This window comes from Sminthopsis crassicaudata, chromosome 4 (genome assembly GCF_048593235.1).
Source record: "Sminthopsis crassicaudata isolate SCR6 chromosome 4, ASM4859323v1, whole genome shotgun sequence".
Lineage (NCBI taxonomy): Eukaryota > Metazoa > Chordata > Mammalia > Dasyuromorphia > Dasyuridae > Sminthopsis > Sminthopsis crassicaudata.
The window spans coordinates 34,034,255-34,053,067 of record NC_133620.1 but is presented as its reverse complement, the minus strand read 5'-3'; the positions used below and the strand labels follow the sequence as shown (position 1 = coordinate 34,053,067).

Here is an 18,813-nt window from a genome sequence, read left to right as displayed (position 1 = left end):
TCCAGCGCCACCTCCAGTCATCTTGATGTGTGGATCCTGATGACTCTGGAGAGTAAAGTGAGACAGGCAATCTTGCACAAGCCTCCCTCACTTAAATCTAATTCATTTGCAAGTCACGGCATCCCCTCCCTGATGTCGTGGACCTCTTTGAGAACCAAGGACAAACAACAATGTTCACCCTTTTGGTTGTTTTCTTGAGTTTTTCCTTTTTGTTCTATTTTTTCTTTCCCAATATGACTCATAGAAATACTTTAAAAATTGATTGTATACATATACCCTAAAAGAAGTTGGTTGTTCTGGGCTGGTAGCCCCACCTGGAATAAGTTCCATTGTTCCTTTTTGATTCTTTGGGATTAACACTAGGGGCTGGTTAATAGCTCTCCATCCAGAGTGTTGGTCACACCACTGGTCCCAAGGGAAGCTTCAACTTGACTTGATTGTTAAATTTGTTAAATTGTCATCTGGCCATTGTTTTGAGAACTTCCTTCAAAAGTGCTGAATGGTTTTTGTTTATTTAAAATTAAGTTGTAGCAGTATATGAGAAGAGAGCAGCCATGACACAGGGCAAAAATGGGCTGAAGGTGACCATGTAGACAGCCCTAAAACACTATTTTCTGAGATTATGAATGTTGTGTTGTATTTACTTCACGTGTAGAAGTCCTAAGACCTATTAGCTGCTGTTTATGGGCCATGGGATCAGAATTCTCAAAACTAAAAGACATCCTGAGGATCATTTAATTCAATCCCCTCATTTTACAGATGAGACAGTCAAGACCCAGATTACTGAGCAGCTCACCTGAAGGATATGCAAGTCATCAAAATCAAAGCCAGGATTTAAACTGAGCTGAAGGGCCAGGGATGAGGGGAAGAAAATGTCTGTTTGTCTAGTTCAGATCCCTCCTCTTCCATATGAGGAAAATCATGTCCTATAAACAGAAATCACTTCCTCACCCAATATCACACATGAAGATATCAGGCAAAGACATGAACTCGTGTGGTCAGGGGATAACTCTGATATCAGGAAAATGCATTTGCTAACAGGGCTTTGTGGAAGAAACTTTCACATCCGAGGCCATGTGGAATGAAGCTTGAAAATTTTCTTATAAGAGTCTGTGTTGTGCATGGGTATGACAGCCATTTATATCTTGTCAGAAATAGACCTTGACTTTTGGAAACAACAGGAGGAAGGAACAAGAAAACATCAGTATGTTTCACTTTTGAAGAAATTCAGAAAGCTCTGAGGATATTGTTCATCCAACTAACATTTACCTCACCCTAATATCTTACAGTTTTTCTTCCATGTGTGTTATTAATCTGTTTTTAAATTATTAGTCCCTTTGGTTAGCGTTATCTTGTAAAAGAAGCGAGATATCTAACGATAAATGTGACTGTGTAGAGCCCTTTATTTCACAGTACTTTGTAATTTTTATCATCATATATAAGTACATTTATTTTAGCTCTTATTATGTACGAGGCAGGCACTGTGCTAAGTGCTGATGATACACATAAAAGCAAAAACTATCCCTGGCTTTGAGGAACTCACTATTTAAATGCAAAGATATTTTAAAGTTTTTGGTGGTCCAGAAATAAAAGTGTGATCTATGTTGTTGTTCAATTTTTTCAATCATGTCTGACTCTTCGTGACTATTTGGGAGTTTTCTTGGCAAAGATACTGGAGTGGTTTGCCATTTCCTTCTCCAGCTCGTTTTATGGGTGAGGAAACTGAGGCAAATAAGCATTTGCTTCCAATCTCACAATTAGTCAGCGCCTGAGGTCTGATTTGAACTCTTCTTCTTGACTCCAGGCCATTTAATACAAGTGTATGACATTAGGAAAATATAATTCAGTAAAGGTAGATTTTAGAAAAGATGTTTTATTCAGTTAAGACATTTTTGAGGAGTCCCCACTTGGGTATTTTTACATGGGCACAGTTATCAAAGTGTAATTAGTGAAATATTTCTAAAACAGCCAAAACGCCATCTATGTATAAGTCCCATAGCACCCAACTTCTCAAACTATGACTCATGATTCCATATGGGGTCTTATAACTGAATGTGGGGGTCATAAAATTGTGATTTATTATCAGTATGTTTGATTTATACCTATATACCTGAGGTCATGTAGAAATTTCTTGGGCAAAAAGGGATCACAAGTGGAAAAAATTTAAGAAACCCTGGTATAACATACAGTACCATGTACAATTAGATTTTCTTCTGTGGCACTAAAAATAGGTGTGATTTGTAAAATATGGGGATGTTGAGAGAAGCCCGTCCATTTTACTGTGTTGTTTTTATAAATTTACTAGCAGTCAACACTGTGTACTCTTCCTTTCCCTTCTGAATTTTGAGTTCCAGGTTTTGATTTGGGAAGCAGATGGTGAGAGTACAGTAAGTATATCCATCCTCTTCTTGAATTTACATTTCATCTCCCCTGGCCTTTTTTATTTGGCAATTTCAGGTGAAAGAGAATGAGTGAGCGAGCTTCTGAGTTTCTTTCTCCATCTGCCCGTTGGGTGGACTGTGTCGGCCACTGCTGATGCTCATTAAACTTGCTCATTAAAATCACAGCAAAGGTCTATGCTTTTTAAAAACTCTAAGGAAAAGAGGAAATATCCCCACCCACTACCAAAACTTGTTTGTGTATCATCGAAGAGAAGAGGGAGGTTGATATTTTGCTTAGTTTCTGCTGTTTGCTGACCTGGAAAATTAAGTTTTGGTCGATCAAATGAAGGCAATGTACCTTTTGTGTTTTCACCTTTCTTCAATAAATTTCAGACATTTGATCCTTCTATTTAACATTCTTTAAAAATATTTGATAGCTATTTTGAATGAGGTTGTTATTATTGGGCTCTAATGCAGATAGATGAATCTGGTTTTTAAAATATGGGTAAGAAAGGAGCTTGTTTTTCTAGTTTGAGATTTAGATTTTAAACACAACTCTGGGGATTTACAAGCTGTCGCTGTAGATGTAGATTTTTATAACCCTGAGTCATAACTCTGAGGCTGGGCCGAGCTCCTAGAATTCTTCCCCTGGATTAATTGGGTGTGTTTCAAGGTCTCGGGTAACTGCCATGGCAGAGTATGCCAGTCTCCATCCACCTGTGTTCCTAGCTTCTGGGGACAATACCCTGCACACAGTAGGTACTCGGGAGTTTCGTAAAGCTATTCCTTTGTGAAGCCTACTTCATAATTTAGTTCCAAATTGAAAATTACAGAATTCTTCAAGTTGTTGTTTCTTAAACATTGCCATAAAATGAACAGACATTTCTTTTGGAAAGTTCTTTGCCTCTTAAAAAAAGAAAAAAAGTCTAATTTTTTGAGAAGTCAGATTTCCTGTGGTTATCTATACAAAAATAAAATATTCGTCACTGAAATCCTGTTTTGAAGATAGAAAAATAATTTAATCTTCCCCACAAATAAATATTATATATAAATATTAATGAGAGAAGCAATAGGCATCTTTTGAAGCCCTTTCAAATGAGGGGAAGAAAGTAAGCATTATTGTGTTCACCACGTGCCAGGCACTGTGCTCAGTGCTTTACAATTATTTTCTCATTTGATTCTCAACAGCCCTAGAAAGGTAGGTGCTATTGTTCCCATTTTACAGTTGAAGAAACTGAGGTAAATGGTTTTATGTGACTAAAAAAGGTCAAATACCTCGTGAGTGTCTGAGACAGTATTTCAACTCAGATTCAGGCCCAGCCACTGGACTACTTGTTTATACAAATTTTTTGTTTGCTGACTCCCCCGCTGGACTACGAGCTTGTGTGCAGGGGCTACGTTTTTGCCTTTCTTTGTATCCTCAGACATTAGTACAGTGACTGGCGCTCTTTAAATGCTTATTGACATATTGAGTCACCCGTAAATTAGGTGGGAGTTTGATATAAAAAGAACAAGTATCAAGTCCATGGTAGGTGGAACCTCGTGTTCTATCGATAGATGACAGCTATTCTAATTTAATCTACTATTTTTGCTAGCTAGAATCACACATCTAAAGTTGAAATGGACCTCTGAGGCCAGTTAATCCAACTCCATTTTACAGATGAGGAAACTGAGGGCCCCTCTACCTGAAGTGAAGTGATTCCATTTTACAGATGAGGAAACTGAGGGCCCCTCTACCTGAAGTGAAGTGATTCCATTTTACAGATGAGGAAACTGAGGGCCCCTCTACCTGAAGTGAAGTGATTCCATTTTACAGATGAGGAAACTGAGGGCCCCTCCCCCTGAGGTGAAGTGATTTCAGGGTCTCACAACTACTAAATAATAGAACTGAGATTTGAACCCAGGACCTTTGAACCCAAATCCAACCATACTGCCTCTCTCCTGACTGGCCCAAGTAACTTTTTGTTGAAAACAGTTATTTCAGTTGTTTAGATTGGTGACATTGAGCAAGTTGTCTGACCTTCCATGGCCTGTTTCCTCATCTGTAAATTTGAGAGGATTGTCCTAACTGGTCTCTGGAGTCTCTTGCGTCTCAAGCTTCTTGTGTGCTGGACCGCGGGTTAATTTCAGAGGATAAAAAGACAAGACTAAGTAAGCCTCCCCTGCCCTCGAGGAGTTTTTTTCCTAAATGATAGGGGGAGTGGTGATGAAGGGGAGGCTGTGGAAAACATGTACGTGTAGAAGTAAATACAAAAACATGCAAATACAAAGGTTTTCCAGGGGGAGCGGTGATGATCTTGGGAAGGTGTCGCGCAGGAGATGGGCTGGAGCTGCCTGACAGGGGAGCGGGCGGGATAGGAAGATTTGCTTTCCCTGAGACTTGAGGAGAAGACCTCCCTGGCCAGAACTGCTTCTGGTATGTGAGACTGGGGACTTTGGCAGGCGGCTCCCACTTTGACGGAGGGCACCAGGAAGAAAAGGTAGCTCCCCCACTGTCCCTGTGGTGTTACAGTTTCACCATCTTTGCAGTCAGCTCTTTGGTGTCTGGATCTATTTTCTTGGGTGGCTTCTAGGTTGTTTTTTAGTGGGGAGGGGAGGAACTGATAACTATATTTTAGTAAAACTGATTTCTTTTGAAATCTTTTGTGTTTTTAAAGGCATTATTCTGAAAAGGCTTCATCAGACAGTCAGGAGAGTCTGTGATATAAAAAAGGCATTTTTCCTTTTACTGCAGAAAAGGTCTAATGGAATTTAGAATAAAAGGCAACGGGCCATAACAGATTGGGCATGGACTTGGAAGTCAGGGAGACGTGCATTCAGATCCTGCTTCTGACACCGAATACTCACTGGGCACATGGGAGCACTCTAACTCCTCAGTGCTTCTGGGAACTTTCCAGGACGGACCTACTAAAGCAGGGGTTCTCAAACTGCAGCCCCAGGCCAGATGCTGCACTGAGGACGTTTATGCGCCCGCCTGGTTATGGCAAGTGGGCTGAGGGGCGGAGACAGAGCGGGAGCTTTTGTTTTTCCTATAGTCCGGCCCTCCCACAGTCTGAGGGACAGAGAGCTGGCCCCTATTTTAAAAGTTTGAGGACCACTGTACTAAGGCATAGAATTAAGGAAAGTACCTGTGGACTCACTGATTTGAAGCACTCCCAGTCAAGGAAACTCCTTTCACCAGCAGAACTTCATGGCAATTTTAGACATCTAGAGCACTAGGAATTTAATTGACCACAGTCACCCAGCCAGCTCTGCAATTACTCCAGCAGAGCTGCTTCTATTAAATCATAAACAGCTTGCAATCTGCATTGGTAGAGGGGCCCCACCCCAGGAATTCCCTATGCTGATGAAATCTTAGATCCTTCTCATGTGTGCATGTAAACTAGAATAAAACCAGCCCATACTACTGTTATCTCATACAAACTAGTATTTATCAAGTACCTCTTATGTGTTAAACCACCTGATACCCACTAGCACCAGATTTAAGGATTTAAAGTAAACATCTTTCATTTATAACTGTCTAGGATAAGATTTGTTCTTTTATATTTCTTCATTACTTGTTTTTAGAGATGAGGGTTTAGATAGCCTTTTTTTTTTTTTTTTTTTTTTTTTTTTTCCCCTTTTCTGTTCATTCTTCTCTTCGCTTCTCTCCTGTCTGGCTTCCAACCTTGCCATTCATCCATCAAAAATGATGACTCCAGAATCACCAGTTAATCCAATCGCCAAATTTCCTGGTCTTTCTTCAGTCCTTACCCTTGCCCTCTTAGTGATCATCCTCTTCTTAACACTGTCTCCTCTCTGGATTTCTCTGATCTCACTCACCCCTCCTTCTCTTCCTCTCACGACATATACAATTAGTTGTATATTGTCTCTCCGAATGAGCTCCCGTGGTGGATCTTCACCCAGTTCATGCCCAATAAGGCTTGATACTATTTCCATTATTGATTTCATCAACTTTCATAGATTGAAAGATTATTTCTGTGCTGATGATTCTCAGATCTACTAATCTAGCCTCTCCTTTTCACCTGATCTCCAATCTGCCATCTTCAGCTGCCATCTCAAACTGGATGGCCTATGGATATGGAAACCTCAGTGTGTCTAAAACTAAACGCAGTAACTTTCATTCCTGTATGCAGATTTCCCTGTTAACTATTGAGGGCCCTGTTATAATTTCACCCAGGTGCCAAATCTAGATATCTTCCTCAACTCCTCATTCTTTCTAATCTCTCCCCATATTCAATCTGTTGCCAAGACCTGTGATTCCTACCTTGGTAGCCTCAAAGATGCCCATCTCTTCTCTGGCACTGCTCCAATATACTGCAGGCCCTCATCACCTCATCCACACTATTGCACTAGCCTCCTGGCTGGTCTCTCTCCCATTCCATTCTGTCTTGCTCCGTACTCCATTTCCCAGATACCAATTTGTCTTCCTAAAGTGCTTTCTTAGCATCACCAGGATCAAATAAGACATTCCATTTCCTGACTACTTTTTCCTGGGCGTTCATATGCCCAGAATCTTCTCTCTCCTCATCTCCCTATTTCTGTCTTTCTTCTCTAAAAGAAGTTTTCCTAATTCTCAGTATTTCCTTTTCCACTACTGATTTCTCCAATTTATCTTGTATCTATATTTAGATCTAGATCTAGATCCACCTATCTATCTTAATATGTCTATCTAGTATTCATCCATCCATCCATCCATCCATCCATCCATTTATTTATGATTACACATGACCTCCTTGAGAATAGATACTATCTTTTATTTTTGTTTCTATCTGCAATGCCTAGCCCATCCTGACACATAGTGGGTGCTTAATTAACATTTGTTGATTGATCAATTTTAATAATCCTTATACCAGAGATTATAAAATATATTTGCATTAATCGTTTTGTATAATCTTTTTATACCTGCAAAATACCTTGTAATTCCCTCTTTAGGGACACATCCCCTTTGTTGTGGAGATGAATGTTGGGCAAATGCATTTTTAAAGCATCCCAATCCTTATTTTATGCTGTACATCATATGTTCATGGGTGATCATTCTTTTGCAAGTTGAGCTGTAGCAAGCATTTTGGTAATTAGGCCACAAAGGTAACCTACTTTCACAGTCTTTTCTCCCTTGACAAGCCTTGGAAGTCGACGAGTACCCAGGGACTGAGGCCCGAGTTCTTTGACCTTTTGTTTATCTGTAGCTCAGTGTTCTCATCCTGTCTTCTTCAGATGCGAAACACCTGGGGACCATGATCAAAATAGGGTGGTCTGTCACTGCTGCAGTCCTTAAAAAACTCTCATTAGCCACCCTGCTTGTCAAGCCAGAATTGGAGATGGGAGAAAAAGCTCTTTTTTTGTTCAATTCTGACGACTGTGATTTCCATGGACTTCTCTGCTAGGCCCTGGGAGAGACTCAAAAGTGTAAACAAGATGAGTCTCCTCAACATACTAACCGTGTTGCCTCATTATCATGAATGCTGAAGGGAAAAAGGTGCTTAAGAAGGAAATAACTAGCAGATTTTCCAATATTCTGTCTTAGGCAAGAATTTAATAACAGTTCAACAAATATTTATTAAGCACATATAGAATAATAATAGCTGGCATTTACATATGCTTTTAGATTTGCAAAGTATTATACATATGTTATCTCATTTGATCCACCCAGCAGCCCAGGAAGGAAGTTGCCATTATTATTCCCATTTTACAGATGAGAGGATGTTAAAGTGGAGGAGAGTTAAATGATTTACCCAGATTCATACAGTCAGTGATTTTAATTCAAGGCTTCTTGACTCTGAAACCAGCATGCTCCATCCATTGGTGCACTCTGCCAAGCACGGTGTTGATCCCAGCATATAATACAAAAACAAAAATTGTCTCTGCTCTTAAGGATTTACTCTTTTGGAGGAGATGGAACACAGGATCTATGTATCCATCTCCTCTCTTCTCACTCTCTTCAAAAGGCCCTTCAGTCTAGATGTCCACCCACCACCATTCAACTAAAACAGCTGTCTGCAGAGTTAGCGGTGAGCTCTTAATTTACCCCATCTAATGGCCTCTTCTCAGTCCTCATCCTGTTTGATTTCTCAGAAGCAGTGACTTCTTTTCTCTCTCTCTGTCTGGGCTCTTGGAACCGTTCTCCCTGGTTCGCCTTCTGCTGCTCATGCTCTTTTGCTGGATCCTCATCATTGGCAGACCACTCAACTTCGGGGGGCCACCAAGTCTCTGTCCTGAAGGGCTGTTCTCCTTTCTCTCTATACGTTCCCATTGGTGACCTTTTTTTTTAGCTTTGATGGATTCCATTATCTCTATGCATATGATTCATTATTGTTTATATAGATTTAATAATTTATAATCTATATCTATTCTGTATATAAATAAATGTATGTGTATATTTATGCATCTTTATACCTATAGAGAGATATATCTATATACATATGTGTATATAGACATACATATATCTATACTATTTGCATTATATACATACATGTAGACATACATACATATACATGGATGTGTGTCCCCAATATCATCATCCAAGCAGGGTAGCTAATAAGAGCTTGGTAAGGACAACAGGAATGAGACTACGTAATACATACATGTACGTATGCATATACACACGTACAGACAGACATGTGGCAGGAGAGAGGGATCCCCAGGATTTCTCCAGATCTCTAGTCCTTCGTCACCAACACGTATGGGGTATCTCAGACTAGATGTCGAATCATTATCTCCTATAACAACCCTTTCAAAGCAGAGTTCATTATCTTCCCCTCCCCCAAACCTTCCCTCCCAGTTCTTTCCCAGTACTCCTGAGTTCACCACTGTCCTTCCATTCATTGAGGTCAGAGCATCAGTATCCCATTCCTTTCTCTTTCTCCTTTCTAATTACTGTCACATTTTGCTATTTATTTCCCTCAACTATGTTACTCCTATGTGTTCTCTTCTTTCCACCAGCCCAGTTTGGGTCTTCATCACCTTTTACTTGGACTATTGCAATGGCTTCTGAATTGGACTTCCTGTCTCACCTTTCTCAGCTTCCCTCTATTTTTTCTCTGAGGCTGGGGTTAAGTGACTTGCCCAGGGTCACACAGCTAGGTTAAGTGTCTGAGACCAGATTTGAACTCGGGTCCTCCTGACTTCTAGGCTGGTGCTCTCTCCACCATGCCACCGAGCTGCCCCCAACTTCCCTCTCTAACCATGGTCTGACCATGTCAGTACTACTATCCCCCACCACATAATAATCTAGTCATTCCGTTACCTCCAGGATTGAATACAAGATGTCCCCCAGCTATTAAAGCTTAAAACTGCATAAATACTTTTGGAATAGCTTGCATAAAACATCCTACGTTAGCATCTAAAGCTCTTTACCACACAGCCCTTTCCTATTTCTGGTTGTTTCATACCTTACTCCCCTCCTCACACTTTACTCTCTGGTCCAGCATTATTGGCCAGCTTGCCATCCTTTCACAGGGCACCGTATCTCCCGTCTCCCTTAGTTTAAACACAGTTCCTGGCACATGGTAAGCACCTAATAAATGTTCATTAACTGATAGACCTACGTGCCAGGGTCTTGTGTTTGAGAATCCCTTAATACTACTTTGTGTGTATTTATTTACTTACACTTAGCACAATGGCTGGCATCTCGTAGATATTTAACAAGGGTTTGTTAATGGAATGTTGTCACAAAGGAAGTTTGATTTATTTGTAATTGTTTTATTTTCTTTTTTATGTCACTGTTACTTCCCAATGATTTTTTACCCTCCACCAGAAATACTGCATGTACCCCATTCAACAAAAAATTATAATCAAGGAAATCAACTTAACCATATCTGTAAACCATATTTTTTTTAACCATATCTGTAAATATTTGCTTTATTCCATACCTCTGGTCTATCAGCTCTTCTGACAAGCTGGAAGACCAACTTACCAGTCCTTTTAAATTAATATTTGTTGTTACTGCATTGATCAAAATTCTTAACTCTTTACTTTGGATTTTTCATATAATGTTTTCCCCTTGCATTTATTTGAATACAGGTGTGTTCAAAACGTGCATATATACACGCATATACATATTTAGTAATTATGCATATAATTATTTGTATATATGAGAATTGCATTTGTGTTTACATACATATGAGAAAGGTATACATATGAAAATTATAGGAGCAGCTAGGTGGAGCAGTGGATAGAACACCAGTCCTGAAGTCAGGAGGACCTGAGTTCAAATCTGGCCTCAGACACTTATTCCTAGCTGTGTGATCCTGGGCAAGTCACTTAACCCCAATTGCCTCAGCAAAAGAAAAAGAAAATTATATATATACACATGGATATGTGTGTATGAGAATTGATTAAAGGATGTGAGGAGAAAAATGTGTGTGTATGTAAACACATAATATAATTATGTGATAATAAAAGCATGTGTATTTGCATATTATATAGAATGTTCATTTATATCTACACATACTTGTTTTCTTCTCCCCATATATGCATATATCATTATTATGTATCTATGTATGTATAAACTCATACATACTTAAAACATGGCAATAATCAGACAGTAGGTTTTAAACCTGGCTCCCAGATGTTGGTAGATTTAAATATGGTAATTTCAAAATGAATAAACCTTGAGCCCCTCATATAAGATGCCATACTGATAATTCCTGGGGCTCAATGTGACGTGGTCCTGGCCCCGAATGAATTTACATGCTAGAAGGTGTAGGTATTCTCAGAATCTTGAGCATTTGCCATTTTGCTTTTGTTTCAAGTAGCCCTGCTAGTTTCATTTTAAATAACTCTATGCTAATGCTTTTTGAAGTAAAGGACGCCAGATAGAAATATAACAGCTAAACTGGAACTCGGAACATCCTACGAAAGCAGGATGTGGTGACCATGTGATTTGAATCGAGAAGTTAAAACTTACAAATTACAAGTAAAGAAGCACTGGGTTTAGGTATATTTCTGCTAGGGAAGTAGGTTTGGATTCCATTTGTGTTACTTGCCATTTTACACATTTGTTTCTTCATGAAAAGGCTGAAGTGTGATGATGTTAGTAGCTTAGTTGCTGCCGTAAATAAGCGCAGTTTACATCTGCCAGCTGGTGGTTAGTGGTGGCCAGTTTGGGTAATCTAGTGACCAGGAAAGGAATACTCCACAGATATCAGCCTGGTGAAAAATTTTAAAGAAGAGATAAACAATGAAACAGGATAATTATGCATCACCACCACGTTGGCTCTGTAAGTAATCTGTGGGTGTTGTGAGAAAGGCCAGCAATTATTGAGGTAATTAAATTTGGAGTTATGCTGGTGTAATGTTCGGTGAGAATAAACCAGATGTGGATGTTTATAGATTTCAAAATATCTTTTGTGCAGTATCAAGAAGAACCTTAATAGCAATAAGAAATCATAATCCAGAGCTTCTTTGCCTAGCATCTGTATACTTTTAAAATCTTTTTAAAAAATATAACATAATTGCATTTAATAGAATTAGCTTCCTTTCTAACTTGCCATATTTTATTTTATGCATTTTAAGCAATAATTGTGAAGGGGGGTCCGTGACACAGAACAGGTTAAACCTTTAACCTGCTCTTACATAGTCTTTCCAGTAAGTCTCGGCCCACATACCGGTGTGGTACTAATGATCTGGCTCACGTAAGCTACCGTGTGAGCTTTTCAACTTTGAGAACATGTACCCATAATTTTGGTTAAATAAGGAATTAGTCACCTCTCTTTGGCTCTGTGTTTCTAGAACTTTGACCCCATGGTGCAAGGCTCAACCAGCCTGAAACTGCAGCCCATTTGAAAATTCTAAGCGATTCCTTAGAGAGCAACAATAGATGATCCTGATTCAGGACCCAGGCCTAACTATGATTGGAAATTAACCTAAAAAGAATTTAAACTCTTAGTAACTGAAAAAAGCCATCATGATCTTTGAGAGCTGATCATGAACCATGATATCTTTTAAAAGATGGGAATGTACTGAACTAAGTGTGGTATGTGTTGTTTCTCTATGGATCATTCTATAGTAGAGATTCTTCATTTGGGGTCCAGGAACATTTTCTTTTCCTGAGGCAATTGGGGTTAAGTGACTTGCCCAGGGTCAAACAGCTAGGAAGTGTGAAGTGTCTGAGACCAGATTTGATCTTATATCCTGCTGACTTCAGGGCTGGTGTTCTACCCACTGCACCACTAGCTGCCCCCTTCAGGAGCTTTTTAAAAAAATGTATTTCAATAGCTATGTTTCTTTAGTTTCCTTTTTATTTCTATGTATTTTGTTTTATGCATTTTAAAACACAATTATGAGCCATTCCTATTCTTCATCAGATAGTCATCAAAAGGGTCCAAAACACAAAAAAGATAAGAATTCCTGTTCCATAAGAACCATTTTCTTCTTAGCTATTTTGCTTTGTTACAGAGAGACTTCTAAAAAGAAAATTTTGTGGTGGGGTAGGAGAAAGGAAGAGATACTTTGCAAACAAAAAAAATAAATAACATCAGTAAAATCCATTTATTTCTTTTTAAACTTTAAAAGACCATTTTCTTCAAGATCCCTAGTCTCCCCTACCCCATTTTTGATGCCCTTTCTCTTGCTCAATTTGATGCTGGGTATAGCCCCAGAACTGCTAGATATGTGCCCTTGTCTTTCTGTCCTACCAACTTTCCCTAACAAAACTTATTTTCCAAAAAAGTAGTTGACGGATGAATTCATTCACATAAAGTCATGTATTTTCACAAAGTTTAATATTAACCTCTTTCAAGGGTATTTACTTTTTAATGGTGGACCAATCCTCTATTCAGCTTAAGCCAAAGAAGTAAATCTCTAAGTGTAAAATTTCACTTATTACCAAACTAGGGAATGAGCACCTGATTTGGACTCGGAACCTACATTTGGGTCCTGGTTCTGACAATACTTTTATGACCTTGGACACATCAGAAACCTTTGGGTTTCATTTTTTTCTTCTGTAAAATGAGGGATGGACAAGATATCTTCTAACTTCCCGATGCTCTAAATCTCATGATTCTAAAAAGATAGTAACCAGAAAGAGATAGATAGTATAGAAGGACAGAAAGACTAGAAAGATAGACAAGATAGATAGATGGATGAATGGATGGATGGATGGACAGACAGATGATTGATAGATAGATAGGACTTATGAATGGACAGACAGAAGCATAGATGAATGGATAATAGACAGGACAAATAGACAAAGACTAGATAAATAAATAGGATAGATAGAAAATTGGATGGATGGTAGAAGTATTGGAACGGATAGACTGATGAATGGATAGATAGATGGATGGATAGTAGATAAACAGGATAGATGGATGAATAAATGGATGGATGGAAAACAGTATTGAAGATTGGATTGATGGATACATGGATGCATGGATGGTAGATAGACAGGACTAATGCTTGGACAGACAAATAGATGCATGGATGGATGGATAGTAGACAGACAGGATAGATAGAAAAACTGGATGGATAGATGGATGGATGGATAGATGGTAGATGGTATTGAAGAATGGATGAGTGGATGGTGGGATAGAGAGAGATAGATTGATAGTGGGTGGATGGATAGTAAATAGAAAGCCTAGGTAGATAAATAGGATAGACAGATAGATAAATGGATGGACAGATGGTACTATATAGAATGGATGGGTGGATGGATAGATAGATAGATAGATAGATAGATAGATAGATAGATAGATAGATAGATAAATGGATGGACAGGTGGTACTATTGTAGAATGGATGGACCAATGGATGGGTGGATGGATGGATAGTAGATAGATGAACAGACAGACTATATATATATATATATATATATATATATATATATATATATATATATATATATATATATATATATATATATACTACATTTGGCATTTATCCAATCCTGCTTTATGTTAATAGTAGTCTTCTTGTGTGTAGCTATATCTCCCCAAGTAGGATCATAGTATCATAGATTTAGAGCCAGCCAGATGTCTCGGGTCATCTAGTCCAGCCCCAGTATTTTGTAGATGAGGAAAGTGAAGAATTCCTAAAGGTATCCAACATCCCACTCTGCTTAGCAAATAGAAGATATTCAGGAAGTACCTAAATACGCATTTCCTCCTGCTGTCCTCCTATACCCATTTTCTGATCCATCATTCCTCAAAAGATAAGGAGAGGAAGTCAAAGAAAGAACTAAAATAACTTCACTCTGTTTCTTCTCTCCTTCAGGCATGTTCCTTGGACTCTGGGTACATCTTTCCCTCAGTTCCTACTTAGGCTTATATAAAGGGAGAGATACCAAAAGTGTGAAGCCCTTTTAAAGAGAAAAATGAATGTTCTGTATCCTTATAGTAACGGGTCATTTGTTTTTGTTTTCTCCAGGAATGTTCACCCTTGCAGAAGTTGCCTCTCTCAATGACATTCAGCCGACTTACCGGATCCTGAAACCATGGTGGGATGTATTTATGGATTATCTGGCTGTTGTTATGTTGATGGTTGCCATCTTTGCCGGAACCATGCAGCTTACCAAAGATCAGGTGGTCTGCCTGCCAGTGTTGCCATCCTCAGTAAATTCAAAAGCACACCTTGCATCAGGAAGTGCTGACGTGACCACTGATGCCCCGAAGTTTGAGGTCGCCACAGACCAAGACCGGTGGACAGCCAAACCCACATCCTCCGCTGAGGCGGTTGCCGTAACCTCTGGCTCACCTCTCAGCAAGACTAGCTCTCCTCACACAGATTCCCCGGTCCCAAATCAAGAGGTGAGAAAGGAGATCAGAGATCCTACAGGTCGGAAAACTAACTTGGATTTCCAGCAATATGTATTTATTAACCAGATGTGCTACCATCTCGCTCTTCCGTGGTATTCCAAGTATTTTCCCTACCTTGCTCTAATACATACTATTATTCTCATGGTCAGTAGCAACTTTTGGTTCAAATATCCCAAAACGTGTTCAAAAGTGGAACATTTTGTTTCTATATTAGGAAAGTGCTTTGAATCTCCTTGGACTACAAAAGCACTGTCTGAAACAGCGTGTGAAGATTCAGAGGAGAACAAGCAGAGGTTGACCGGGGCTCAGTCTCTCCCAAAACACGTGTCCACTAGCAGTGATGAAGGGAGCCCCAGTGCGAGCACCCCCATGATCAACAAAACTGGCTTTAAGTTTTCAGCTGAGAAACCTGTGATTGAGGTTCCTAGCATGACTATTCTCGATAAAAAAGACGGGGAACAGGCCAAAGCCCTCTTTGAGAAGGTGAGGAAGTTCCGCGCCCATGTGGAAGACAGTGATCTGATTTATAAACTCTATGTAGTCCAGACTGTTATCAAGACAGCCAAGTTCATTTTCATCCTCTGTTACACGGCTAACTTTGTCAATGCCATCAGCTTTGAGCATACCTGCAAGCCCAAAGTGGAGCACCTGACTGGCTATGAGGAGTTTGAGTGTACCCACAACATGGCTTATATGTTGAAAAAGCTGCTCATCAGTTACATCTCCATCATCTGCGTCTATGGTTTTATCTGTCTCTATACCCTCTTCTGGTTGTTTCGGATACCTCTGAAGGAATACTCCTTTGAAAAGGTGAGGGAAGAGAGCAGTTTTAGTGATATTCCAGATGTCAAGAATGACTTTGCATTTCTTTTACACATGGTCGACCAGTATGACCAACTGTACTCCAAGCGTTTTGGTGTCTTCTTGTCTGAAGTCAGTGAAAATAAACTTAGGGAAATCAGCTTAAACCACGAGTGGACATTCGAAAAGCTCCGGCAGCACGTGTCTCGCAATGCCCAAGACAAGCAAGAACTGCACCTTTTTATGCTCTCGGGGGTCCCCGATGCTGTGTTTGATCTCACGGACTTGGATGTACTCAAGCTGGAGCTCATCCCGGAAGCCAAGATCCCAGCCAAGATTTCCCAGATGACTAACCTTCAAGAGCTCCACCTCTGCCACTGTCCAGCCAAGGTGGAACAGACGGCTTTTAGCTTCCTCCGAGATCACTTGAGATGCCTTCATGTCAAATTCACTGATGTAGCTGAGATCCCGGCCTGGGTGTACTTGCTTAAGAACCTTCGGGAGTTGTACTTGGTGGGCAACTTAAACTCCGAGAACAATAAGATGATAGGACTGGAGTCTCTGCGGGAGTTGAGGCACCTTAAAATCCTCCACGTGAAGAGCAATTTGACCAAAGTTCCATCCAACATCACCGATGTAGCCCCGCATCTCACAAAACTAGTCATTCACAACGACGGCACTAAGCTCGTGGTACTCAACAGCCTTAAGAAAATGATGAATGTAGCCGAGTTGGAGCTCCAGAACTGTGAGCTGGAGAGGATCCCTCATGCCATTTTCAGCCTTTCTAATTTGCAGGAGCTGGATCTGAAGTCTAATAACATACGCACAATTGAGGAAATCATCAGTTTCCAGCATTTGAAAAGACTGACTTGCTTGAAATTATGGCATAACAAAATTGTGAACATTCCCCCCTCCATTACTCATGTCAAGAATCTGGAGTCACTTTATTTCTCCAACAACAAGCTTGAGTCCTTGCCCGGGGCCGTGTTTAGTTTACAGAAACTCCGATGCTTAGATGTGAGCTACAACAACATTTCAGTGATCCCAGTCGAAATAGGATCGCTCCAGAACCTGCAGCATTTGCATCTCACCGGGAACAAAGTGGACATTCTGCCTAAACAGTTGTTTAAATGCATTAAATTGAGGACTTTGAGTCTGGGGCAAAACTGTATCACCTCGATCCCAGAAAAAATCAGTCAGTTTTCACAGCTCACTCAGTTGGAACTGAAGGGAAACTGCTTAGACCGCCTGCCAGCCCAGTTGGGGCAGTGCCGACTCCTCAAGAAGAGCGGGCTGGTGGTGGAAGATCACCTCTTTGACACTTTGCCAACGGAGGTCAAAGAAGCATTGAACCAAGACACAAACACCCCTTTTGCAAATGGGATCTGAGTGGAGATCACACATCCCCATGCTCATGGGTGGAAAAGACTTCCTAGATTGCAAATGCTTGTATGCAAGTTGTTGCAAGATGATGCATTAGGAGGAAAGACACCTTTAAAGGAGAGAGAGTGAGCGAGAAAGAGAGTGCAAGAGTGAGAATGAGTAGAAGCCTGATAAGAGATGTAACCGAGTGTTCAGTGTTCGTAGTGTTTCAAGACAACATTTCCAAATCTTTTTTTTTTCTTTTCTTTTTTCCTTTTCTTTTTTCTTTTCTTTTTCTTTTTTTTTCTTTTTTCTTTTTTCTTTTTTTTGTGTGTGTGGGAAGGGAAGGACAAATTATAATCACTAATCTCGATTTCTTTTTAAATTGTAACTTGGATGCTGCCGCTGTTGAATGTTTACAAATTGCTTGCCTGCTAAAGTAAATGATTAAATCCACATTTTCTTACTATATAACTCTCTCTTTGGGTGTCTTTATTTGGGGCTTAACCATTAGACCAGTACTTGGATTAAATAGAGCCCCTAAAAGCCCATGTGTGATGGGCAGTTCTTGTTTTCCTTTATGCTTCAATTTAAAAGGATCAAATTCTATTCCATCTAAAATGTACATATCTAATACACATTTGACTCAGGGTATTGCCAAAGCTTGTTTTTATAGCTCTGACTTTCCTGAGGACTACAATATATAGAAAAGAGGCAAGTCTACGGTGTTATACCTGTGATCTCATTGGTACAGGGAACTATCAGATGAAGAACTCCTTCCTCCCTCTCCCTGTAACTCAAATCAACACTTTTTCTGCAACTTATATAGTTTAAAAGACTTTTGGAGCAGTTAAGGTGATTTGCCCAGCATCACACTGTCAGTATATGTCAGGGCAAGACTTGAATCCAGTTCTTTCTGGCTTTGAAACCTGCTCTCTAAGCACTATCACAAGCTGCTCTGACTTAAGGGATATGGCTTTTAAAAAATAAACAATTTTTAAAAATATACACCCCAGCTGTTTTTCTTTTTATTATATTTTTCTATTAATTAAAATCTCTCTCTCTCCTACCTCTCTAATGGAAAAAGAAAGAAAAAACTTTGCAACAAATCCATATAGTAAAGCAAGGCAAAATCCCACATTGGTCACATCCAAAAGTTACGTATATAAGAGATGGGTAAGATGTTTCATCATGAGCCCTCTGCAATCATGGTTAGTCATTTCACAAAGACACTGACAACTTCAACAACTTATCATCCTCTCAGCGGTATCCGATAGGTTTACCATTAGTTAGAAAGTGTGCATCCTTTAGAAATGAGGATGAAAGGATGAAAAATAAGAATTGCACAGTTGATCCCACATGTGTTTCATTTGACTCAAAGTAAGTTAAAATACTCTTTTTGCTATGAGTAGGATAGTAAATAACAAATGAAAAACTAAGTGAGACTTCAATCTACTTTTGAAAATGTTAGCCTTTCCCAGATAATTTAGTGATAAGCCGTAATTCTTATATTTGACC

At 39.6% G+C, this 18,813-nt stretch overlaps 1 protein-coding gene across 6 annotated transcripts in view; it reads left to right on the top strand.

The window, feature by feature from the left end:
- Nucleotides 1-18,299, top strand: part of LRRC8D (leucine rich repeat containing 8 VRAC subunit D) — a 139,425-nt gene extending 121,126 nt beyond the window's left edge. For 5 of the 6 annotated variants that reach the window (XM_074266278.1, XM_074266280.1, XM_074266276.1 and 2 more), the window contains exon 3: nt 14,744-18,299. In XM_074266278.1, coding sequence (XP_074122379.1) covers nt 14,746-17,322 — 2,577 coding nt within the window. In that variant the 5' untranslated portion in view covers nt 14,744-14,745 and the 3' untranslated portion in view covers nt 17,323-18,299. Of the gene's footprint in view, nt 1-641; nt 4,862-14,743 lie in introns of those variants that run through there. The other variant, XM_074266282.1, reaches the window with a different exon arrangement.
- Nucleotides 18,300-18,813: the final 514 nt, after the last annotated feature.